Source organism: Trypanosoma cruzi, genomic scaffold, assembly GCF_000209065.1.
Source record: "Trypanosoma cruzi strain CL Brener 1047053516851 genomic scaffold, whole genome shotgun sequence".
NCBI classification, from domain to species: domain Eukaryota; phylum Euglenozoa; class Kinetoplastea; order Trypanosomatida; family Trypanosomatidae; genus Trypanosoma; species Trypanosoma cruzi.
The window spans coordinates 728856-751684 of record NW_001849577.1 but is presented as its reverse complement, the minus strand read 5'-3'; the positions used below and the strand labels follow the sequence as shown (position 1 = coordinate 751684).

The 22829-nt window shown below is 46.1% G+C and overlaps 11 protein-coding genes across 11 annotated transcripts, besides 21 other annotated features; all 11 read left to right on the top strand.

Annotated features, from left to right (window-relative positions):
* Positions 1 to 405: part of a mobile genetic element that runs on past the window's edge.
* Positions 1 to 895: part of a sequence feature (areas not merged during assembly with more than two copies in the genome that could not be assigned to a particular haplotype) that runs on past the window's edge.
* Positions 896 to 1470: a sequence feature (areas merged during assembly that could not be assigned to a particular haplotype. This can correspond to areas where the two haplotypes were merged or to regions with more than two copies in the genome that were merged during assembly.).
* Positions 1471 to 2182: a sequence feature (heterozygous, Esmeraldo-like haplotype).
* Positions 1622 to 3268, top strand: Tc00.1047053510761.76 (UDP-glucoronosyl and UDP-glucosyl transferase, putative; the record flags this gene model as incomplete). The annotated part of the gene is made up of 1 exon (XM_808254.1): positions 1622 to 3268. The coding sequence occupies one exon, from the start codon at positions 1622 to 1624 to the stop codon at positions 3266 to 3268; it is 1647 nt and encodes a 548-aa protein (XP_813347.1).
* Positions 1630 to 1672: a sequence feature (AT_rich).
* Positions 2183 to 9251: a sequence feature (haploid, Esmeraldo-like haplotype).
* Positions 3358 to 3389: a microsatellite.
* Positions 3652 to 3975: a mobile genetic element.
* Positions 4285 to 4315: a sequence feature (AT_rich).
* Positions 4334 to 4630, top strand: Tc00.1047053510761.73 (dynein-associated protein, putative; the record flags this gene model as incomplete). Its single annotated transcript, XM_808253.1, has 1 exon — positions 4334 to 4630. The coding sequence occupies one exon, from the start codon at positions 4334 to 4336 to the stop codon at positions 4628 to 4630; it is 297 nt and encodes a 98-aa protein (XP_813346.1).
* Positions 4673 to 4700: a microsatellite.
* Positions 4787 to 4822: a microsatellite.
* Positions 4862 to 4909: a sequence feature (AT_rich).
* Positions 4912 to 4932: a microsatellite.
* Tc00.1047053510761.70 (ubiquitin hydrolase, putative) lies at positions 4941 to 8441 on the top strand (the record flags this gene model as incomplete). The annotated part of the gene is made up of 1 exon (XM_808249.1): positions 4941 to 8441. The coding sequence occupies one exon, from the start codon at positions 4941 to 4943 to the stop codon at positions 8439 to 8441; it is 3501 nt and encodes a 1166-aa protein (XP_813342.1).
* Positions 8720 to 8740: a microsatellite.
* Positions 8777 to 9814, top strand: Tc00.1047053510761.60 (casein kinase II, putative; the record flags this gene model as incomplete). Its single annotated transcript, XM_808248.1, has 1 exon — positions 8777 to 9814. One exon carries the CDS (start codon positions 8777 to 8779, stop codon positions 9812 to 9814), a length of 1038 nt encoding a protein of 345 aa, XP_813341.1.
* Positions 9252 to 9305: a sequence feature (haploid, non-Esmeraldo-like haplotype).
* Positions 9306 to 18107: a sequence feature (areas merged during assembly that could not be assigned to a particular haplotype. This can correspond to areas where the two haplotypes were merged or to regions with more than two copies in the genome that were merged during assembly.).
* Tc00.1047053510761.44 (cyclophilin-like protein, putative) lies at positions 12728 to 13861 on the top strand (the record flags this gene model as incomplete). The annotated part of the gene is made up of 1 exon (XM_808251.1): positions 12728 to 13861. The coding sequence occupies one exon, from the start codon at positions 12728 to 12730 to the stop codon at positions 13859 to 13861; it is 1134 nt and encodes a 377-aa protein (XP_813344.1).
* On the top strand, positions 14223 to 15311 carry Tc00.1047053510761.30 (RNA 3'-terminal phosphate cyclase-like protein, putative; the record flags this gene model as incomplete). Its single annotated transcript, XM_808247.1, has 1 exon — positions 14223 to 15311. The coding sequence occupies one exon, from the start codon at positions 14223 to 14225 to the stop codon at positions 15309 to 15311; it is 1089 nt and encodes a 362-aa protein (XP_813340.1).
* Positions 15612 to 16694, top strand: Tc00.1047053510761.22 (hypothetical protein, conserved; the record flags this gene model as incomplete). The annotated part of the gene is made up of 1 exon (XM_808257.1): positions 15612 to 16694. One exon carries the CDS (start codon positions 15612 to 15614, stop codon positions 16692 to 16694), a length of 1083 nt encoding a protein of 360 aa, XP_813350.1.
* Positions 16857 to 16892: a microsatellite.
* Positions 17053 to 17799, top strand: Tc00.1047053510761.18 (hypothetical protein, conserved; the record flags this gene model as incomplete). The annotated part of the gene is made up of 1 exon (XM_808256.1): positions 17053 to 17799. The coding sequence occupies one exon, from the start codon at positions 17053 to 17055 to the stop codon at positions 17797 to 17799; it is 747 nt and encodes a 248-aa protein (XP_813349.1).
* Positions 18108 to 18118: a sequence feature (areas merged during assembly that could not be assigned to a particular haplotype. This can correspond to areas where the two haplotypes were merged or to regions with more than two copies in the genome that were merged during assembly.).
* Positions 18119 to 18166: a sequence feature (areas merged during assembly that could not be assigned to a particular haplotype. This can correspond to areas where the two haplotypes were merged or to regions with more than two copies in the genome that were merged during assembly.).
* Positions 18138 to 18569, top strand: Tc00.1047053510761.14 (60S ribosomal protein L26, putative; the record flags this gene model as incomplete). Its single annotated transcript, XM_808255.1, has 1 exon — positions 18138 to 18569. One exon carries the CDS (start codon positions 18138 to 18140, stop codon positions 18567 to 18569), a length of 432 nt encoding a protein of 143 aa, XP_813348.1.
* Positions 18167 to 22829: a sequence feature (haploid, Esmeraldo-like haplotype).
* On the top strand, positions 18993 to 21317 carry Tc00.1047053510761.10 (mismatch repair protein PMS1, putative; the record flags this gene model as incomplete). The annotated part of the gene is made up of 1 exon (XM_808246.1): positions 18993 to 21317. One exon carries the CDS (start codon positions 18993 to 18995, stop codon positions 21315 to 21317), a length of 2325 nt encoding a protein of 774 aa, XP_813339.1.
* Positions 21487 to 22829, top strand: Tc00.1047053510761.4 (hypothetical protein, conserved; the record flags this gene model as incomplete). The annotated part of the gene is made up of 1 exon (XM_808252.1): positions 21487 to 22829. A coding segment is annotated over one exon (1343 nt), but the record flags the coding sequence as incomplete, so codon positions are not given.
* Positions 21954 to 21990: a microsatellite.

Sequence of the window (22829 nt, the reverse complement as noted above, 5' to 3'; positions counted from 1 at the left end):
TTGTGCCGCAAAGCAAGTAGCTATGAGTGTCTTGACGAATCGTACTACGTCACTTGTTGGTGAGCAGGGTGTTAATGCATGTCAGCAGATCCGTGTGCCATAAAGGTGCGATTCCTTGCTCCGTGCATTGTTCAGTTGCCATAGTCTGCGTCGCATACTGATCTGCAAGCTCGTTAGCATGTACTTCACAATGTCCGTAACAAAACTGCAGATGCACGGACCAGCCAGCACACGCCAGTGTCAAGAGACGCTGCCAGATCTGATCCTCCGTCCAGTCTGTCTGACTGAGCGGGCCCTTGTTTAAAGCCGCAAGAAGAGACTGACTGTCTGTAACCACAAGCAGGGTTTTATGCCTGTGCTGGATACGAGGGATAATCAGCCTCTCCAGGGCTAGAAGCAGCGCACAGTATACACACTCTCCAAGCAGCTCATATCATGTGGCATCACCGCACGGCAACCCCATCGTGATGGGCAGCCCTGAAGCGGGATGCGAAGAGTAATCCAGACGAACCTCCTTTCACCGTCGTTCTCTCGAGGTGCTCGGCTACAGGCGTGCCGGCGGTGCAATGATTATGACCGTCTCTTCCGCACCGCACCACCTGCCATCCCTTTGCGTGAAGGTCGCCGTGTTCGCCGTTGCTCTCTCCACCGCCCCATGACCACGCCGGATCGGAGCGTCGCCAAAAGCTGCCCCAAAAGCCAACACACCGGACCCATGGTGCGTTCTGTGACTCACCCGCAGCACTGAGAGTTCCTCCAGCAGCGCAAAGGCCGTCCGCCGTGTGCGCGCCTCTTGCGTGCAGGAGGAAGTCCCTCCGCAGCGCCTCCCAGGGGTTGCTGGCGACAAAGTATACGCACGTGCGCTACGACCCGTCCCTCCGTGGCTATGGGATCTGGCTCCAACCGCTTTTTGTTGTTGTTTTTTCTCGTGTTTCCTCAAATAAATTCGACGGCCCGCACGCCGTCCACCATCGTCGAGCACGTCCGCCCTGCTGAGTGGAGGCGTGAAGGAGAGCCCCGGCCCCCGGAGAGGCAGCCGCAGCGGAGGGCGTGAAACACGACCCCGTCACGCCTCCGCCCCAGGCCAGCGCCGTGGCTCAGTAATCCATTGCTGCCGAGAATCAGCACAATAACAAATCCATAAATTAATCAGCCAAATAATCGACAAATAATGAGAAGTGAGAAGGCGCCTGCCACCAGCATCGAAGTTACGTCGCATCTTCGGGGAGCTTCGTGCCTTCTCGCCGCGCAGAGGCTCTTTTGGGGGCGGAGCCTTTCCACCCCGAGAAGAAACCGCGCCAACCTTTTCGTGAGGCACAGCTTCCCCACTTCCCAAGTGTCCGCCTCATGTTTTGTCTAATTGCCGGCAGCGCCGGGCAGCGGAGTGGATGCGGACTTGTTTCATTGCACAATTCACGTTCGCCGGTTTTCACGATGTCTGGTCGATGCCCGTGGCGTGCCGTGCGGTGGTGATTTTCCGTTGGTTAGTTGGACTTTGTGGCGCGGAGTTCTTTTTTCAAGTCTTTTCTGGCATCTTTTTTGGGAAGGCCTTTTTTTTTACTTGCATTTGTCTGCGTATTGCATGCGAAATTGATTTTAAACTGTTTTTCAGGTTTTTGAAATGTTTTCTTTTTTTTTTTTTTATGTAAATTTTGATTTAATTTTTTTTTTTGTGTGTGATAAAAATAACGCCTCACATTTGCTCATTATTTTGTGTTTTGGTTATATATATACAAAGGGAAAAAAAATGCAAATTCGCTCTAAAAATATATTACGTGCCATATTGATAGGATCAATATATTTTTTTGGTTTAATAGCGGTTGATGCTTTAAAGGTTGGAGTGGCTCCATTTCCCGAACCGGACCGTTTTGCTATGATGTCGGCCATTGTGGAAGAAATGCACCTGCGTGGCCACGATGTGACTGTTTACGTTCCTGGGTCCTTTATGAATGAATGTCACAAGGTTGCAGGATGCGAGTGTATCTCGATTGGTATTTACAATGAAGCCTACACGAAGAAAAATGAACCGAGCGGAATCTTTTCTGATTTAATTATTTCTGTTTCAGGGGATCACCCCAAAAAAAACTTTAACAATTTTTTTGCTTTGGCATTTAAAATGACTTTAGAAAAAAATCTTTTATTACCTGATGCTGTTATAGTGGATATTGAAACATGGGGTGCGGACAGTGTTGCCCGGAGCTTGCGAATCCCAACCGTTTTCCTTTGGTCTTCAAGGCATTGGCCATCTCAGATGAATCCCTCTTTTCCTTCTCATGGAAGTGGATTGGGTCTCCGTATGAGTGAAATAGAGAGACTTAAAAACTATTTTTTCCAGCGATTAAATCACTTTGTGACAAGGCTTCGGAACACGAAAGTTGACAATTCCTATGAATCCTTTGAGACTCTCTTGTATGGACGACATATAGTCGCACCTTTTGTTTTCGGTTTGGATATGTCTCAGCCTTTTTGCCCTAACATTCACTCGGTTGGGTTTCTGATTCCTCGCAGTAGAGAAATGACATCCATCAATAGCAGTTTGATGTCGTGGATGAATGGATGCACAGAAGGTATTCTTTATATAAACTTGGGGTCCATCTCTCACTTTTCTACTGAATGGACAAAGGGTTTATACGAATCTATTGACAAGTTTACTAAGAAGGGATTAATGTGTGTTTTGTGGGAGGTTTCTGATAATCGGCGCCCCCCATTGGTGGGTAAAAAGAATGGCGTCCGTTTTCGATTATCTCCATTTTTTTCATTTTCAAGACTTTTAATTTTGCATCATAAAAACACGAAAATCTTTTTAACAAATTGTGGCGGTAATTCAGTTTATGAAGCTGTGGAGAGTGGTGTTCCAATATTGGGTTTGGGGTTTCTCCCTAATGAAATGGACATGTGTGCAAGGGCACAAGATGCTGGAATAGGTGTGGCATTGGATAAACTTGTCTTAAATTCCTCCCAATTTATTAATGAAGTGACGCAGTTAAAAAACAACCAAAAGATCCTTGGCAACCTTATGAAAATCAAGCGAATGGGATATCTGTTGGGGGGATCACGAAAAGCAGCTGAAGTTGTTGAATTCGTTGCTTCTCTCGATGCTAATAGTGTAGGTTTTTTCTGTCCTTTTACACAGTTACCTTTTATTGAGCGACATGATTTGGATGTTTTTTTTATTCTGAGTGGAATAGTTTCCGTTATTATATTCCTTACAATAAATATAGTTTGCTGCAGAAAATCTGTAGAGGGGTCCCACAAAAAACAGAATTGAATGGTTATGAGTTATATATATATATATTGTATTAGTAATGCGAACGAAGCCGGGAGGTGGGGTATTTCCTTGAATGGGAACGACTGAAGTTATTATTATTATTATTATTATTGTTTTTATTTATTTCCTGAGGGTAAAGTTGCTGGCTTTTCAAAATGTTTTTCTTAAAGAAATCCATCTGACTTTCTCCATTATTCTCGCTTGGAGGGCGAGAAAGGGGAAGTAAAAACACACCGGATCGTAGGCGAAAGTATTGAGAATTTTAGCTTTTAGATTTCCTTCATTATAACACAGTTTTGGGCGCGGCCAAATCTACTTTATATTGAGCTTTTCTTTATTTTGGAGTATGGTGCGTTACAGAGTAAGGATGTTTTTTTTTTTTTAGTAGCTTGTGAAGAGAATAATCGCGGGAGAGCTGGCTAACTTAATGTATATATCCTGATAAAACGAATACACTTCTTTACGACACTTTTCTATCTTGTGAATTTTGGGAGGAAAACGATTTTAGGGGCATCAGAGAACCGATAGCGGCAAGATAATTTTTCATTTTTATTTTACCATCCCATCCACGCCCTTTTGATTCCCACCACGCGGCGGGGTCTTGTGGCTGGAGGACCCCAAATTCTGCCACTTCTTAAGTAATAATATTCAAATCCTACCTGAGTACAGAAGGTCTCGTGAGTGGTCAACAGTATATATATATATATACTTGTTTTGAAACTTTGAGGGTATGGTGAATCCATTCTTATTTCATTCATCCGTTTTCTTATTCCTATCTGGTTTGGTTTCTATTATTAGGAAACTCGGGATTCGGCCAGCAGCCCAGAAAATTATTTTTAATGGATAACCTTGGTTTATTTTTATCTCTGTTACGTGTATTTTTACTCGTGAAAGTTATTTGATTATTTGATATTTGCCCTATTCTTTTTTTTTATTTTCCTTAACTCTTATCATTCTCCTGTCCCATCCATAGTGTTTTTTATAGTGCATTTTGCACGTTTTTTAAGTGAAGTGTGAAAATAAAATAAAATAATAAATAAATAAAAACCGTTCATATTTTTGGGGATGTCTGAGATTGAGGAAACATTTCAGCGTATTAGCCAGCGACCGAACGTGACGGGTATAATAGTTGTGAACAATGAGGGTGTTCCCATAAGAAGCACCATTGAAGATACTGTAACACAGAACCAGTATGCGCATCTGATCACGGCATTAGCTGCAAAAGCTCGTCATTGTGTGAGGGACTTGGATCCGACAAATGATCTTTCCTTTTTACGTATAAGGAGCAAAAAGAATGAAATTATGGTGGCCCCGGACAAGGATTTTACGCTTATTGTTATTCAGCGATTTTCGGATATGTAATGTTTTTCTTAGATTTCTACTTTGTTATTATTTTTTTTTTTCAAAAGAAAAAAAACAAAAAAAAAAAAAACTTCTTGTCTGTGCAATTTGAGAAGTTATGTAGAGGATTTAAGTACCATTGAACCTATCTCAATGATTCTTATATTTGCAACATGTTAATAATAATAGTAATAATAATAATGAAAATGATAAAAGCAGAAGCAAGATAGTATATGGGATATCTTTTACGTGTATATATATATATTTTTTTTTTCTGTTCTTATTTTTTTTTTTATATATCTATAAATAAATAAATAAATAAACAGAAAAAATGTTAAATGTGCTTGACATTGTTCGACACGTTTTTTGGAATGATCAATTATTTGATCGAGATTTGTTGCCTCCAGAAGCTGATTTAGAGAAATGCCAAACCACATTGGCCGATTTGGCGACAATGACTGGCGCAGAGCGCATTGCCGTATTTCGGGAATGTGGTATCCACAATTCTCTTCATCCGGTCTTTCTTCGGGCTTTGCAACGTTTGACTGCGATTCATGGATCGGGTAAAATCGCCGACAACTACATGCTTCATCATCATTTGAGTGCACACAATTGGAGTCCTTCTTTATCTAGTGCACATCTTCTTGGCTATTCTTTTGTAAACAGTGAGGCATTTAGCACTGAGAAAGTTGATGGACCCATTCCCCGTCCTAAAGGAAAGATGGTTTTAGATAGTGGGGGTGCTATTTCAAAGACCAAATACAATGGATTGTTGAATCAAGGAGCAACATGCTATTTGAATTCTCTTTTACAAGCATTATTTCATATCTCAGAGTTTCGATGGACCATTTATCAAATGCCAACTGGAGAGGAGGCGGAAGAAAAAAATGATACAGGTGTCAAAAGAACGAAATCTATTCCATATGCTCTTCAGAGATTATTTTGTCTTCTTCAAAGAGGAAACGAGGCGGTTGACACTACAGAGCTTACCGAATCCTTTGGATGGAGTTCAACCGATAGCTTCATTCAACATGATGTTCACGAGATGACATGTAAGTTATTGGACAATTTAGAAAATAAATTGAATCATGTTCAACAGTCTGAAAAAGGAGATCACTCATCTCATACAAAGAATAATGCCATCAGTCAATTATTTGTTGGAGTTTTGGAAAACTTTGTTTGCGTGGATGAAGTGGGTTATCACGGGTCGAGAGAGGAATTATTCTATGACCTCCAGTTAGTTGTCAAAAACACAACTGATATTTACACAAGTTTTGAGCGATTTTTTCAGGTTGAGGTACTTGACGGAAAAAACAAATACTGCTTGGAGAATAACGGGAAAAAATCATATCATCGAGCAGAAAAAGGTGTGCGTTTAAAACTTACACCACCTATTTTGCTTCTGCATTTGGCACGGTTCGACTACGATATAGAACGAGGGGAAACCAAGGTTTTGAGTCGTTGGGATTACTACAACAATTTGGATTTATCGAAGTATATGCCCCATGCTTCCAAAGAGGATACAGATTATACACTTTGTAGCGTTTTAGTTCATTCTGGATCTGATGCTGGATTTGGTCATTATTTTTGCTTTTTACGGTGCTCAGATGCATGGTATAGATTTAATGACGAAGATGTTTCACCAGCTTCTCTTCGAGAAGTTTTTGGAGCGAATTTTGGTGGATTTAAACTCAATTATTGGGGTTCAGAAGTTCCAAATACGACTAACGCTTATATGTTAGTTTATATACGAACTTCTCAGATAGGACATTTATTAAGATCTATTGGACCAGAAGATGTCCCATGGCATGTTGTGCGACAACTAGAATGGGAACAAAAAGAATATGAACGACTTTTGAAGGAAAGAGCTGAAGATCATCTATACGGAAAAATTTATTTCATACAACCAAATGATATTGAAGAGGAGCATGAGTTTCTTTCCTGTCGTCGACCGCAAGGTAAACAGTTCCCAACAAATACTACTTTTAGAGTTCTATTGAGTACAGAAGCTCTTCCTGCGTTTCAATCGTTCGTCGAAAAACAAATTGGCATACCTATTTCTGAGCAGTTACTTTGGTATCCTTCAGAGAGGGGTGAAAACGGTCATGTTTTTTTACATAAACAAGTTATTCAAGGCGTAACTGTATCGGATATTTTGTGTGGCGAAAAGGATTGCTGCGTTTTTGTTGTAACTCCCTCTACTGTCAATTATATTGAAGCCGATGGCATTGAAGAGGGTGACTCCGTTAAATATGACTTGCTTCATCATAAACTATACATTCCTCTGCATTTGAAAGTTGTCTTTTTGGGATGTACAGTTCTGGCCTACAAGAAACGTGTGACGTCAGCGAAGGCCATTCAGCTTATGGAGCCATTTATTCGGAAACGTATTACAGAGATTCCCGCTGATGTAAATCTAAGACCCAACCACCATTTAACTGGAGGAGGATCAAAATGCACGATTGACCCTGAAACATCAGCTGCTCCTTCGAATGAGAGACCTTTGGGTGCATGGACAGTTCCTCCTGAAAAAATTGAAGCCGAAAAAAGGGAGGGGTTATCTGTTTTGTGTGAGTACGATCACAATGCCTATTCTAAATGTTCACCGTATCTTAATTCCGGAGACATTTTAGTTTGGCAAGAGGCGATCTCTGAAGAAGATAAAAGTGGTGTTTTCTATCCTGACATTGTGAGCTTCCAGCAATTTCTTCGACGACTGGTTCCTGTGGAGATCAAGTTAAATCATCCGCCCTCATATTCAACGCTGATCAACACACAACTAGCAGAAAATATGACATATGAACAACTTCAGCGGTACGTGGCTCGTCTTATTGGTGATCCAGAAAACTATGACCGTATCCGTTTTACAATGCACAGCCCTGAGACGAAGCTGCCATATTTTATGAAGGGGAGGAAAAAAGATCGCCCAACTCTTGGAAAGTTGCTATCACCTCCGGTTCCACGTTATGTCGCGCTTTCACGATATCTTTACTATGAATATTGCAAGTATACAGTGACGGAAATTGAGGCAGCACATTCTCTTCAATTCAAATTATTTAACGAGCGCGTGAAACCTATTAGTCAACATTGGATATTAATGCCGCGAGAAATTCCAATAACACCGGTGGAACTTTTCAGTACGTGTGTTAGAGAGATTCAGGAGGTGAAATCTAATTCTGTTCATTCATTTCCAACAACTCCAGTTTTGCCGAAAACTGAGAAGGAAAAGGAGCTACAAGAGCGAGATGTGCTTGATTCTGATATGATGTTTTACCAGGATCTTGATCCCGACGGCGCATGGAAAGAACTTCGACTCGTAGATGTATGGCGTGGAAGAATCTACAACGTATTTGACAAGGATCATCCACGCACATTTGAAAATTCCACATTTGAAGAGAGCGCAGAGTATCGTATTGAAAAAATACCGAGGCCTATCGAGGGCGTTCCTTTGCAAAATCAATCACTAATTCATGTACACCATTTTACCATGGTTCGGCAGCGGTCAAATTCTGTTGAGACTCATGGAGATCCTTTTAGCATTTACATTGACCATGCGGAATTTGCACCTGGTCTTTTGCGACGTATTGCATATAAACTAGGGCTTTCTGAGGCGGCCGTGGTGGATTGGAAGTTGGCGTTGGTAAGGGAGAATTATGTTGTGGAGGTCCAACCTGGTGTGCCATTAGGAAAACAGCTGTTTGAATTTTCTCTTGAATCTCAATATCAGCCCAACCAGCAATATCCTCTCAAGATGGCATTCTTAGGTCTTGAGCACGCCCCCTTGTTGAAGCGTCCAGTAAAGAGGGATAGTAGGGTGGTCATCCTCAATTAGCGATAAAACCATTTTTTTTTTCTTTCTCATTTCTTTTCAAGGAAGAGGGAATATAAAACATCTGCCTAAATATATCTACCAATATATAGTGGGATTCATTCCTGTTGTTTTGTCGCCGACATCTTTTTGATTAATTTTTGCAAAAGTTACTTTTGCTTTACATATTTTGTTGCCCCTTTGCCTTTTGACCAGAATCAAATGCATTGGATAGAGTGTTTTTTCTTGCCTCCGTTTTTTTTTTTTTACACTTTTTGTGAAATGCTCTTTGCTTTCAAATGTTTTTTTTTTTTTTTTTTTTTAAACCCCCTCAAAAAAGAAAATAATAATTGACGACGATGTCTGCGTCATCAGAGGCCAATACAGATGGCAAGCACCGGTATGCTCGCGTTAATGTGGACAAGCCACGAGAATACTGGGATTACGAGTCTGCTCGAATTCAGTGGAGCTCGCCTGAACGGTACGAGATAGTTGAAAAAATTGGCCGAGGGAAGTACAGCGATGTGTTTCTAGGGTGGGATACCAAAGTCCGTCGTCAGGTGGTTATCAAGGTGCTCAAGCCTGTTAAGAAGAAGAAGATTTTACGAGAGCTAAAGATTCTTCAAAATCTTCAGGGAGGGTCCAACATCGTGGAGTTGTTTGACGTCGTACGTGATCCATGCAGTAAGACACCTTCTTTCATATTTGAGTATGTTCCAGCCTCCGATTTCCGAACAATATTTCCTATTTTGACGGACCACGACGTCCGTTACTATATTTTTGAGCTTCTGAAAGCTTTGGAATACGCGCATTCAATGGGTATCATGCACCGCGATGTAAAACCGAACAACATCACAATTGATCATAATCGACGCAGACTTGTTCTCATTGACTGGGGTCTGGCAGAATTTTATCATCCTGCCACGACTTACAATGCTCGCGTGGCTTCTCGCTATTTTAAGGGTCCGGAGCTCCTAGTTGAGCTTCCCATGTACGATTACCGGCTTGACATGTGGTCGCTCGGGTGCATGTTTGCAGGTATTATCTTTATGAAGGAACCATTTTTCCATGGAAAGGACAATAACGATCAACTGGTTCGCATTGCCAAAGTTCTAGGAACCGATGAGTTAATGGAGTACCTCCAAAAGTACAACTTGACGCTTTCTCCTCTTTTGGAGGCGGCAGTGGGTCGTCATAGCAAAAAGCCGTGGAATACATTTATAACCCGAGAGAATCAACATTTATGTTCGCCAGAGGCCCTCGATTTCTTAGATCATCTGCTCCAATACGATCACGTGAAACGTGTGCAGGCGTTAGAGGCAATGCAACACCCATACTTTGATCCTGTGCGGGCTGAGTGCATGGGCAATGTGGCGGAGAATAAGGTCACTGTGTAAATAAAAGCGGAGCAAGATCCAGTCAAGACTGAAAAAAAAAGAAGTAGAGACAAAATACACATAAATATATCCACAGTATTAAAAACAACCAAAAAAAGAATGCAATGAAAAGAAAGAGAGGGGTAAAAAAAAAATAAAGGGGTGAGGATCCAGACGTCGGACGCATTTTCGACACAAAGTTTCCTTGTGTTTGATTAAAAGAAAAACAATCACTACAGACGCGGCATACACGTTTTTTTTAAAAGCCGAAGGCGGTGTGGGTGCAGTAATGAACCTGACATAGCAGCGCATTTCGTTATATTTTGTTTTCTTTGGATTGCCAGCCTCTTTCTTCCAACTGCGATGCTTTATTTTTGGACGTAAAATATTCGGTTTGCAGATCTTCTTAAAATTTAAGCAGAGGTCCAACCACCGAACAAGAAAAAAAAAGAAACCGTTCATGTGTGTTGTACCTGGAAAAGAGGAAAAAGGAAACAAGCGATAGTCAAACGAAAAAAAAAAAAAAAGGATCGCCACGATATCATACCGTTAATGGACAGTGCGAAAATTGCTGAATTTGTCTTCAGTTCCTCCCTCCCCCTCCTTTTGCTGTTTGCTCCTCATTTTTTTTTTTTTCTAGTAAACTGCGGTGAGAATTTGAGAACATATGAGGCTAAATAAATGGGTGATTGTATTGTCCATCTATCATTGTTTCTTTGTCTGTAACTGGAGTTGGGTTTCAAGGCTATTGCGTTGAAAGGTAGCGAGGAAGTTTTTTTTCTATAAATTCAAGGATGGCTACTTCCCAATAAAAAGTACCGGGAATGGAAGGGATATTAGGCACACACTTTGGACAGCAATTCCACCAACACGCTCCGAATTGCTTGACCTTTACGTATACTATTTCCCATGGTGGGTCTCGATGAACGGGATTGACCTTGTCGTGTCGGATGGTGCAGATGATAGGATGCAGCACGATGACGCGGTGTGCGAAAGCGCGGCGGGCATGCGCACTCCGAGCTGGCCACAGTTTTTGGCGAGTCATCTCTCATCACCCATGAAAGCGGCGAGGGCAATTGGATGGAGGCGGGGCATGTTGGCCGCTGAAAATCTGAATTTTCGGCACGACTATTCTCAGGCCACCGGGGAGCACCATCATCTTTGCGCTCTCTCTCATTGCGCAGCTGGCGGCCCAGGAGAAGAGGGACTCCGTGCGACCCTCGCGAAGGGCCTTCCGCGAGAAGTGCAGGACTTTTGGGAAAAGGAGACGCGACCGTTGACGAGGGAGAGGCTTGGAGAAGCCAGCGCCGCCCGACTTCACCTCCCAACCGCGGGGTGGCAACTCCCTGGTGTCCAAGCGTCGCCTTGTCCCGTGGGAAACTCCTAGCATCCTCGTTTTTGCGACGGCGGCGGGGAAGATGGTGGTGGCCGTGAGCTCCCGAATGCATGCGTTCCTCCACTCGCCCAGGGCTCCGCCAACGACGTGCCGAGCCGGGAATTGTCGGGGGATGGGGGGAAGCCCCGGGTTCCGCATTCACGACGCGGCTAAATGGGTCTCTCGTTCTCAGAGTGGGGCTTGCAGGCTCTGGAGCTGCTGCTGCGCAGGAGCCCGGCGACTGGGGATAGGAATCCACACATGTTCAGGAGGCGCTCGCGAGCCCCATGGGATGGGTCGGGATGGGCGGTGATCTTGGTGCGCCGTCGTCGGTGGTGTTGAATTTCAGCGACGCCCTACGCACGATGACTTTTGGGCGGCGCGCCCCAGCATTTTCATGATGGGACCGCGTTCATGTTTTCACAGGACTATGTACGAGGCGGGCGCGTTGGCAAATTCTACCCAGCCGCTGACCGGGAAGGAGCAGCGAGCACGATTTTTTCGTGGCCGGCTGTGCGGGTTATTTGGGCAAGAAGCGTCTTGGGGCTTCTTGGCGGCAGTGGATGCTCACGGGGCATCCCCCTGATTGGATTTGCGCGCTGCCGTTTTTGACTGAGCGCACCCAGTGGGGCGCGAAGACTTTTTTTTTGCCGTGTCACGGTCACCCGCATGGAGGCGCTGGTGTTGGAGAAGAGGGTTGCCGAACGTGCCCGGGTTGCCGTGCGGCCATCGGCGACTGCGAGTCAGGGGTTGCAACCCGCACTTTTCTCGGCGTGTCCTTTGGTCATTCTTCGCGATCGGGGGTGTTGGGCGCTGCGCCTACTTGGTATTTACGCAGCACGCTTTTTTTTTGCGGTGCCGGATGGTTCATTTTTCCTCGTTGGCGTTTGCCAATTATGTGCCGCAAGGCGTGAATTTCCGTGTGGGCATTGCGTTGTTGCGGGGCGCCGCCTTGTGAAGGGGGCTGTGCGGAATTGCGCGCTTCGGCTTGGAGGAGTTCGATTTGATGGCGTGTTTTTTTTTTTTTTGCATTTACAACATTCACGCACTTTTTTTTTTTACACTCGCGGTCACAGAACAACCTTGCAGACGACCTAACACGTCGTGGCACCTTCAGTTCTGATTAATTGGCAAAGAGTGAGGCGGAGGCGCCTGGCTGTTGCGGGGCCCGAAAGGCTGCCAATTGTTGATTTCTCAATGAGCCCGGCTGCTTTATAATGAATTATGAGCTATTACTTTTACGGGTCTATGGGTGTTGGAGACACATCGGCTGAGTTGTGGAGAATTTCGGGTAAACCGAACCAAAATGGGTCTATCTTCTTGCTTTTTTTTTTTTTGAAGAGGGGAGAAGACTTCATCCGGGCGCATATATAAATATATATTTACAGGCAGGCAGGGACTCATTCTCTTCTATTTTTTTTTGTGCCTAATTTTTTTTTTCTATATATATATTTGTGGCTTGTTTGCAACCAGCCTTTAGGGGTTTTAAGTGGTGTATATGTGAATACATACACATACATCATTTATATTTCTTAGGAGAAAGGGTTTTGTTTGAGAGGATGCAAGGAGGTCTGCGTCTCGTTCGAGTCGCTCACATCACAGCAGTGGCGAGAGTGCGTATGGGGGCAATTTCTATCAATCATCAACAGTCACTTTTTAGTGGCTCTTCGGTATTTTATTGCGCTAGCGCCAGTGGTGGCCACGTCTCCGATAATACGCTGACTACCCGAGACGAGAAGGGAAATTCGTTGATTCGGGTGAAACGGCTCCCGCTTACGTTAATAGAAGAAGTTCCTCTTCCACAGCGTGTCTTGACAGATCTTGAACTCGTGATGATGGCGTGGTGTGAAGAACATGCGCGGCAGTACGCTATGATCATGATGGCCATCCGTGTGGCAATATTTTTTTTGCTGCTCATTATCCTCTATGTGTTCTACCGAACCCAACTTTCCAGTGAGCGGATGATACGAGGGGTGGCTCATATGCCAGCGGACCTTCGTATTGGTAGCGTGGTCTACTTTGACATTGCGGAAAACGGTGCAGATATTGGCCGGGTTGTTATTGGACTTCTTAACGAGAAATGCCCTCTTTACTGTGAGTACTTTCACCGAAGGTGTACAGGGAGCGGTGATACAGGCGACTCGTTTCGAGGTATGCAGTTGGCTGCTATTGTTCCACGACATTGTTTGATATTTGGTGATGGGAGGGAAATGACCCACGACGTCACTGGTTTTAATCCACATTACTTGCCTACCGAACACCTTGGGACAGGATCATGGAGAGGGGCTTTGTCTTCTATTGCATACGGAGTTAACAAGGAAAGCCCCAATTTTGCCATTCACGTTTCTGCTGGTGACTATGCCCCTCAAATATTTGCTTTAGTTATTGGAGGATTTGATGTGGTTGAGAGAATCAATGCTGGGGGTTCAAAGCATGGCAACGCCCCAAAGAAGGGCTTTACGATAGTAGAATGTGGTGAGTTGTGCACGCTTGCCAAATCACATATCGTTCCCATGCCATGGAAACTTTACGAAAGTATTTCTAAGGGGTATGACGAAGAAAAGTTTGGTGAAAGAATCCCTCGTGACTTCCTTGAGAGGTCTGACGAACATTCTACTGCCAGGGTGCTGAATAGCACAACTGGTCAGGAGAAAATAGGAAAGACAGTGCCTTGGTGGAGATTTTTGTGGTAACTCTTGCTTTTTTTTTTATTTGTTGGGCACGCGCGTTTCTTTGCTTGGGGAGGCGCTTAATTTGTTTTTTTTTTCTTTGTTTTCTTTCCTCGGTGGCCATGATGGATGATGTTTGGAGGATGTGTCTGCGTGTGTGTGTGTGTGGAGGGGTTGGTCATTGGAGACAACGTCATACAGGGAAGAGTCAACAAGAGCAGGAGAAAAAAGTGGGAAAAAAAGCCTGTGGTGTTGGGACGTGATGACTGGAATGGACTGCCGACACATTCGTTTTTGAACTTGTTGTCGGATTTCATGCCGAAAAATTTCTTTTCACTCTTTTTCCCCCCTCCTTTCTGTGAATAAAAGCGAGGTGGGCAGGGCGATGCTTGAGTTTGAGGGAAGCAGTCTGTTCCGACACCATATTGTGTGCAGCCTCCTCACCAACAAACCGGTCCGTGTCTCGGGCATTCACGACGAAGATGAACCGCAGGGAATTATTGCCACCGAAGCCAACTTCCTCAAGTTCATTGATCGCGTGACTGGTGGCTCTAAATTTGAGTGCACAGATAACAACACTACCTTGACGTTCTACCCGGGCATGATCCTCGGCGGGAACTTTTCGCATGAGGTTCCTAGCTGCCGTTGCGTGAGCTATATCGCCGAGGTTGCTGTTCTTCTTCTTCCTTTTGCAAAGTTGGATACGAAGCTGACGTTGGTTGGATCGACGCAAGGCGAGATGGATCTTTCTGTTGACACCCTCCGAACGGTGACTACGCGCTGGTTACAACTGTTCGGTGTAGAGTGCAGTGTGCGAATCATTCGTCGTGGAGCACATCCGGGCGGTGGTGGGGCAATTGAACTGCAATGCAAGGCGCTTCGGAAACTAACTTCCGTTGATGCAACAACTCGAGGTAGGGTTCGTCGTATCCGCGGTATCTCTTTTGGATCTCGTGTAGCGGCAGATCTTGCTCACCGTGCAGCCACCGCTGCAAAGGGTGTGCTTTTAAATCTCCTTCCCGATGTCTATGTGGTGACGGATTTAGACAACTCCAAAACACATCATGGGGAACCGTCGAGTGGTTATGGGGTTCTTTTGGTTGCCGAAACGACCAGCAAACATTGCGTTATATCCCAAGAGGCCACCGCGGCACCACGGGAGCCTCCTGAAGCCGTCGGAAAACGAGCAGCTGAGCTTCTCCTGGACCAAGTATTTGAGGGCGGATGTGTGGATGCACATCATCAGATGCTTGTTCTGATTCTTATGGCTCTCAGTCCAGATGAAGTGTCAACCGTGCGATTTGGCCAACTGACTGGGAGTGCCGTATCTGCCGTGATGCTACTGGAGGCTTATTTTGGGGTTGTATGCGCAACGAAAGAGGAACTGTCAATGACGGGCGAGAATGCTCCTTCCAGCACTCTCATTACATGCGTTGGAAGTAATACTGTTAACGTGTGGAAGAAAAGTGGATAGCTCTCTATCTTTCTCTGTCATTTGGTGTTCATACTCTATGGGAATGCTGAACAGGCCACTGACGCGGCATAAGAAGCGGTTAACAACAACAACAAAAAAGAAGTGATTTTTATTGAATATTTATTGAAATGGCTGGTCCGGATTCACAAAGTGCTCTTTAATGCACCAGCATCAAGAGAAACAAGACAAATGTGTGTTATTTTTTTGTGCATTTTCTTTTTTTCTCTCTTTGCAGGTTTTTGCTTAGAGGCCTTGCGGGATTCTTAGGAGGCGGGGAGTGGAAGAATACTGAAGGGAGATATGGACCTGAGTTTGTCCCACAAGGGCCTTCAGAGTTTTGATGCGTCGACGCTATTGCTTGAGGCTCCTGAAATTTCTCTCCAAGGGAAGAGTGTCCCATTAGGGGAACGTTACATTGCCGTCCGTACACTGGATTTGTCACATAATAGCATTACCCGCTTTGCGGGGGGCCAAGCTCTTTCTGGGCTGGCGGTTTTGGACCTCTCCAATAACTTCCTTGACACTCTTGACGCATCCAGTCTTCCGGGGGGACTAATACGTTTGAGGTTGGCGCACAATAAACTGCAAAGTTTACAGGGTTTGTCAGCTTTTGTACCGAAGCTGCAGGAGTTGAACGTAGGTTTTAACCGCATTACTAGCCGACGTATCAGCGACCTCCCAAAGGGTTTGGCGAAATTACTCTGTCGGAGTAATTTGATTGATTCAGTGCGGCCTTTTCTCGGCCTTGCGCACCTTTCTAGCCTCGATCTGAGCCTCAATCAAATATTCGATACGAATGAACTCTCCAGATTTGGGGAGTTGCGGGCACTTCGTTATCTTGAGCTACGTGGAAATCCCGTCATGAGCGCACCGGAGGCGGTTCCATCACTCCTCGCTGCAGTACCAAAACTCATTTCTCTTGACCGCACGCCACTCTCACAAGCGGGGGAGAACCGTATGTTCAAAGTGAACCGCTCTAGAAGTGCGAAAAGGGATCAAAGTAATTCTCGACAGCGGACAAGTAGCAGGTTGCTTTCCAATGGATCTGGTAGTAGACGTCATTATGGTAAGGGTGAGACGGAAATGGAGTTACGCCTGTTGGAGACTCGAGTAAAGGAGCTGGCACGGCTTCTGAAGGATGCAGAAAAGACTGAACTACAGTTGCGATACCAAAAGAAGATCTTAAAGGAACAAGTATCGGCTTGTGCCGGAGTCATAGATTCTCAGGCAATGGAGTTAGAGCGAGTGGGAAGAAGAATAAAAGATTTGAAGTGTGAAGAGGCGTCCCTTAGGGAGCCGGTCGCGGAGTTAGACCAAACCTTTGAGCAAACTCATGCGTCCCTTGTTGCGCACAGATTAAATCAGTCTGCCGGCTGTTTCTGAGGACCGGCATATCATCCACGAGGCAAATCAAAATACACAGGAAAAAGAAGGGGTGAATTACATCATTTGAACCACTCTTTTTGCGTGTGAGGTAGACGGGAGGTCTCATGTGTGGTTGGTCATGATTTGTGTTTGGACGCCATTTATATGGGATTTCCATTGTTTTTTTTCTATGTTTCCTTTTTTTTTTTTTTTTTTACGATAGTCTTTCCAGTCTCCTGTCGTTAGGCGTGCGAACAAGTTGCTGCTTGTAAGAGGGGGTGTTGTGTTTCCTGACTGACCTTTAAAAAACAAATAACGGTAAATACAAAAAAGGGGAAGGAAGGGGGAAACGAAAGGAAATTGTAACGACGAGGAAATGGCTGACTGCAATATCATAGATTGGATGGGCGGCACAAGCCGGTTCATTACATGTCTAACCTTCTTTATTCACTTCATTCATCCGCTCTTCTGTATCGCTAACTACTGTGGCTGGGTGTGCTACCAGGTGCCCGTGCTGGGGGAGTCATTGGTGCAGGCTTACCTTGGCATGTCCATTGTGGCCACCCTTTTCTATTTATTTGTAGCTTCTGTCTTTTACATGTGGGCATGGCGCTTTCCAGAACCCGAAGAGGTGTCAAGAAGGCGCCGAATTTATGGTATTGTGGTGAATCTGCTTTTTTCCGACGTGCCCATGTTCGCGATCGAGGTGAAAATTTGTTGGGATGTGCAATTTGCATCTGGAATACAGGGAACGTCGTTTCTGATTACATGTATTTCGTTTTCTTACTCCGCCGTTCGTGTGTGGACATTTTTCATGATTAAACTTATCAAGGTGCGTGAACCAATGGTAGGGGCCCAGCCACAGTTTGCAGGATCCGTCATGTATGCTGCTGACAGCCGCCGAAGAGGACCTCCGAGCTATTTCTACAATGGCAACTTTGCACCACGTGATGGATCGCCACCGGATGGTGGCGAAGCTGAATATCGAAAAAACGCTGGCATTTCACCTCCAGAGCGCCCAACACCTAGTGATCTATACCGACGGAACGCTCAATACACCGATGGTCGCCATGATGGTGAACAATTCAGCACGCCAGGTTACCAATCTTTACCTCGACTTTAGAAATTTCGAGGTGCTACTTGAAGCTGTTTGGATAGAACGAGAATATTTAGAATACACTTATCTATCTATCCATCCATATTTATATATATTGCTCCTTTCCCCTCCTATCGCTTTTTTTTTTTTGTTTTGGTTGTACAGGAAATTTTTTTTTTTGAAACGATTTTCTCTTGGCTTGTATCTCCATGTCGGGGGATTCTCTCTCTCCTTTTTTTATTGTATGTATATCTATTGTAAGTCTGTGCACTCATAACGTGCGGACTGCTTTTTTTGAAATGTGGTTTGTCTTCTTTTTTCTTCATGCATTTGCTGTGCCATGGGATAGTGTTTCTGGGTTGATAATGGCCAGCATCAAGTGTGGAAGCCGTCGCAAGGCCCGCCGCGCCCACTTTCAGGCGCCGAGTCATGTGCGCCGCATCCTCATGAGTGCCCCTCTCTCGAAGGAGCTCCGCGCAAAGTACAACGTGCGTGCTATGCCCGTCCGTAAGGACGATGAAGTGCGCGTGAAGCGTGGCGCGTACAAGGGCCGTGAGGGCAAGGTCACGGCGTGCTACCGCCTCCGTTGGGTGATTCACATCGACAAGGTGAACCGTGAGAAGGCGAACGGCACCACCGTCCCCGTTGGGGTGCATCCCTCCAATGTGGAAATCACGAAGCTGAAGCTTAACCACAACCGCAAGGCCATCCTTGAGCGCAAGGACCGCAGCACAAAGAGCGACAAGGGAAAGGGCAAGGTGACCGCCGCCGAGAAGGCCATGCAGCAGATGGACTAGAGAGTAACACGCAAGAGGGAAGTTGCTGGGCCTTCAAGGGTCGTCTCACCAGGAAACACTCTTTGAACTGCTTTTTTATTTCTTTTTTCCAATATTACATATATATATTGCCTTGGCTTCTTCTTCTTTATCCTCATGGGCGCTGTTTTGGCTGCTGGCTGCGTTCCACGATTGCCGACGATGCCATTCCGGAGAACCGAGATTTTTTTTTGGTGTTTCCTTTTCTCCACTTCTCCCTCTCTTTGTGTGAGTGAGTGTATCTTCTTTTGACGACTCAGTAGGGGCGTGTGCATGCTTCAGTGGGACTACAGCCTGAGGCGCGGCGGGGAAAGAGTTTTTCATAGAGTTTCTTCCTGGTGAGAGTAAGAAGGAAAGGTAAAAGAGCCCTGCATCTTAGAGAAACGAAGCGGTGCTGCTGGGAAAATGATAAAACGTTTGGATGCGGCGAGTGCAAGAAAGCTGAGTGCAGGGCAGGTTATCACGGATCTTTCCAGCGTGCTTAAGGAATTGGTGGAGAATAGCCTTGACGCCGGAGCCCACACTGTCACAGTACGCATTGAAAACTATGGTCTGGATAAGATTGTTGTCAATGACGACGGCAGTGGTTTGGCGCTAGGCGATTTGTTAACCTCTGAGGGTACTGTGAGGGAGGACGCGTCCTTGCCGCTTCTTGCGTGTCGGGCCACAACGAAGAATCTAATGGAGGAGGCCGATGCATCTGTGGCGCAGTTCCGGGATTCGCTGGGCTTCCGGGGTGAAGCGTTGCATTGTCTTGCCAACCTGAGCGAGGTGTCCATACAGACGATGTCGGCAGAGAGCCAGCCCGCCACACTGTGCATCACGTACGACGTCAAAACTCACCGCACCAGCGTAAATGTTACGCAGGAGCGCAAGCACCCGGGCACCACAATTGTTGTGGAGGGTCTTTTTCGGGCTCTCCCCGTGCGTCATAGAGAATTTAACAAAAACAGGAAGAAACAACTTCTTGCCGCTACGTTGCTAATGAAGCAGTACGCACTTTCTCACCCTCATGTGCGATTGTTAATGACACATTGTTTGAGTCCACAGAGTGCACCGGCAACCCTGGTCTCGTTAACGGGTACAAACGACATTCATCGTGCACTGGCAGAGGCGTACGGGGGACGCTACCTTGCTGACATGAATCGGGTGGAGTGGGAATTCTCATTTGGCACCATCACCGGTTTTGTTTCAAAAGTGACCTCTGGACGCCTCTCAGCTGACATGCAGGTTCTGGCACTGGATGGGAGGCTTGTGGATCTTCCTATAATATCGAAGGCCGTCAGTGACGCGTATGCTGAATGTCAACCAAACGCGGCACAGCGTGCGTATCCAGTCTTTTTTCTCCATCTTTCATGTGGCAATCATGTTCCCTACGATGTGAACCTAGCGCCCAATAAGCGGAAGGTCCTCTTCACGGAAGAGAGCAAATATGCAGAGGAGGTACACTCGCGGGCGCTCATGGAATTTCAGGCTTCCACCGATGGTATTGATGTGGACAGGCACATCCACATTGAACGAACACGACGGACAGACTGGAAGGCCACGCAGGATTTAAAACTCACTCGAACCCCTGTTTCCGCCACATCCTTCACACAGTTCACATATCGGCGAACAGACCCTTTCTTGACACCCTCGTCTACGGATGATGTGCTGGCTTCGGACTTGGTTGAAATGTCGAAGATACGTTCTTCTATTTATTACACTCAAACTGAGGCGACAATTTTTTCTACTGGGACAACCGTCGATATTGATAGCAAGAGGATTTCGAGCGGCAGCAGCTCTGCGTCGTCACGATGCTCTTCGACGGCAGAAAGGTCGTGTAATGAGGATGCGCCTTCGACGCGAATATGGAAGCGGGAGAGTCCAGTGGACTCGCCATGCACCCCGACGCAGAAGATGGGGGGTGACGAAAGCAACTCGCCAGTTTTTTTAACTGATGAGGCAAATCACCCTCGGCCTGCGGGCCCTCGTACGGGAATGCGGTTTCCCCCACTCACGGAATTATCGATGCAGCCATTGTCGCACGGACCCACTGAATGTACATCAATTCCTTTTAAACGTACGCGAAAAGAGCGCCAAACATTTGCATCCCTCACGGAGCAGACAGAAAACCAAATTGCAACGTACTTGGACAAAAGCTCCTTTAAAGAGATGATAATACACGGACAGTTTAACCACGGATTTATTCTGGCTTCCCTTGGAGATGACATGTTTGTAATTGATCAGCACGCTGCGGATGAGAAGTTTAACTACGAGTGCTTGTTGAGTCAATACAAAGCCCGACCTCAACCTTTGTTGGCCGCTGTTTCCGTGTCGATGGATCCACATGATGTTGATCTGGCGGTTCTGCATAGCGAGGAACTAAGACAGCATGGCTTTACTGTGAAGCGTGGTGAGGATGCCAACAAGCTGCTTGTATATTCGGTGCCTGTGCTCCAGTACGAAGCGGTAGGGCCTCATGATATCGTGGAATTAGTGCAGCAAATTGCCCTCTATGGCAACATCACCAAGCCGTTGCGCAGCTTGTGGCACTCCATGGCCACAAAAGCATGCCGCTCTAGCATCATGATAGGCACAGCTCTTTCTGAGAAGACCATGCGTTCCGTTGTGAGTCGATTGGGTGAGCTTGAACAGCCGTGGAATTGCCCTCATGGACGACCGACCTTGCGACATGTAGCTTGTGTATCTTCCTTTATGCCTTCAATGAAGGAGGCGTCTGCGGATTAAAAGGAAAAAAAAAAGAAAATGGTATTGGCTTTGACATGGTGCGTGAACTGGAAAGAACTTCTGCGTGTTGGCAGCTATTGCGGGGCCGATACTGCTTACTAAATTTGTTTTGTTGGTTTGCTTTCCGGTCCGTTTTTGTGTTTTTATTTTGTGGGTATTCATCCTTTTAATGCATGTATATAAATATATGTTTGCCATGCGTATGGATAAGCGGCTTTTTATCTGTTGTTTGCTACTGCTGCCGGTTTTGCTTTTTTTAAAAAATTTTCTTGCCAGTATTGCCTTGGGTTGGGCCGGGGAAGTGGTGTTGGCCATTGTGGACGCAGAGGAGGCATTGGGCTCGCGTTTTGAGCTCCCTGAGACGATGGAAACGGCTCCACGTGCAACAGGTGGAGCGGCGAGTAGTAGCGTGTGCTCTGACCTTCGCGAGCTCAACGAGGCGAAGGTGGCCAACATTCTCTCCTACCTCGACGAGGCCGTCGCGACACGGCCGCAGTTAGCTGCGCCCTTCGCCCAAAATGATGAAATGTTGCCCGAGTCGTATGTCTCTGAGGGCATTCCGCTCTCTTCATCGGCGGCACCCAACCGCTTGTTGCTCAATAAACCACCGCTTGCCGCACCGCCACCTCAATTAACACAACGTCAACAACAACAACAACAACAACAACAACAAATGTCTTCGAGTGCTTCCGCTTCTTGTCTCACTTCTTATGTGATTGGTGGAACTCTTGATCCTTACGTTGGTGTATACCATGGCATCAAGTCCAAGATAGAGGCGCTGCGGTTCAGCAATGATGAACTTCGAGCGGAGAATGAGGAGCTGAAGGCGCGACTAAGTACGGCTCGCCAACGGGAGACGGAACATGTGGAGAAGTTGCAGGCTGCCGCTCGTAGCGAAGTGGACTCGTTGCGCAAAGGATTTCAGGAGTCCGAGAAGGAACATAACCGGGTGACACAATTACTGCAGCGGGAAAAGGCTCAGCTCACGAAAGCGGTAGAGTCGCTTACAACGCAGCTGCGGCAGGAAATGTCAAGACGAGAGGAGGAGGTGGCAAAATTAGAGTCGGCCAACGCAGCTGCTATTGCTCAACTGAAGACCAGGTGGCAGGCGCAGGAAAAGGCTGCCCGTGAAAAGTGGAAGATCTCAGAGGCCAAACGTATCAAGGAGAGCACGTTGCAGTCGCTGGAGCCCGACATTGTGCTCCTGCTGAACCGACACAAGGCTGAGAAGGCACGGCTGCGGGAGGAATTTGAGAATGAACTCCGTCAGAGGGACGAAGTCATTGCGTTGAAGGAGGCGGAAGTGGAGGAAGTAAAGGCAAAATTGGCGCGTGATGCCGAGGCGATGATGACGCGCGAGCAGAAGGAGTTCCGTGACCGCCTCAGGGAGGAGATAGAGCGGGTGAATCGCCAGCTGGAGGATGAGCGCCGTGTAGCCAGACAGAAAACTGAGAACACAGAGGCGTTTTTTGAGGAGCAGAAAAGTGTCATGCAGCGTGAGATTTCGCGTCT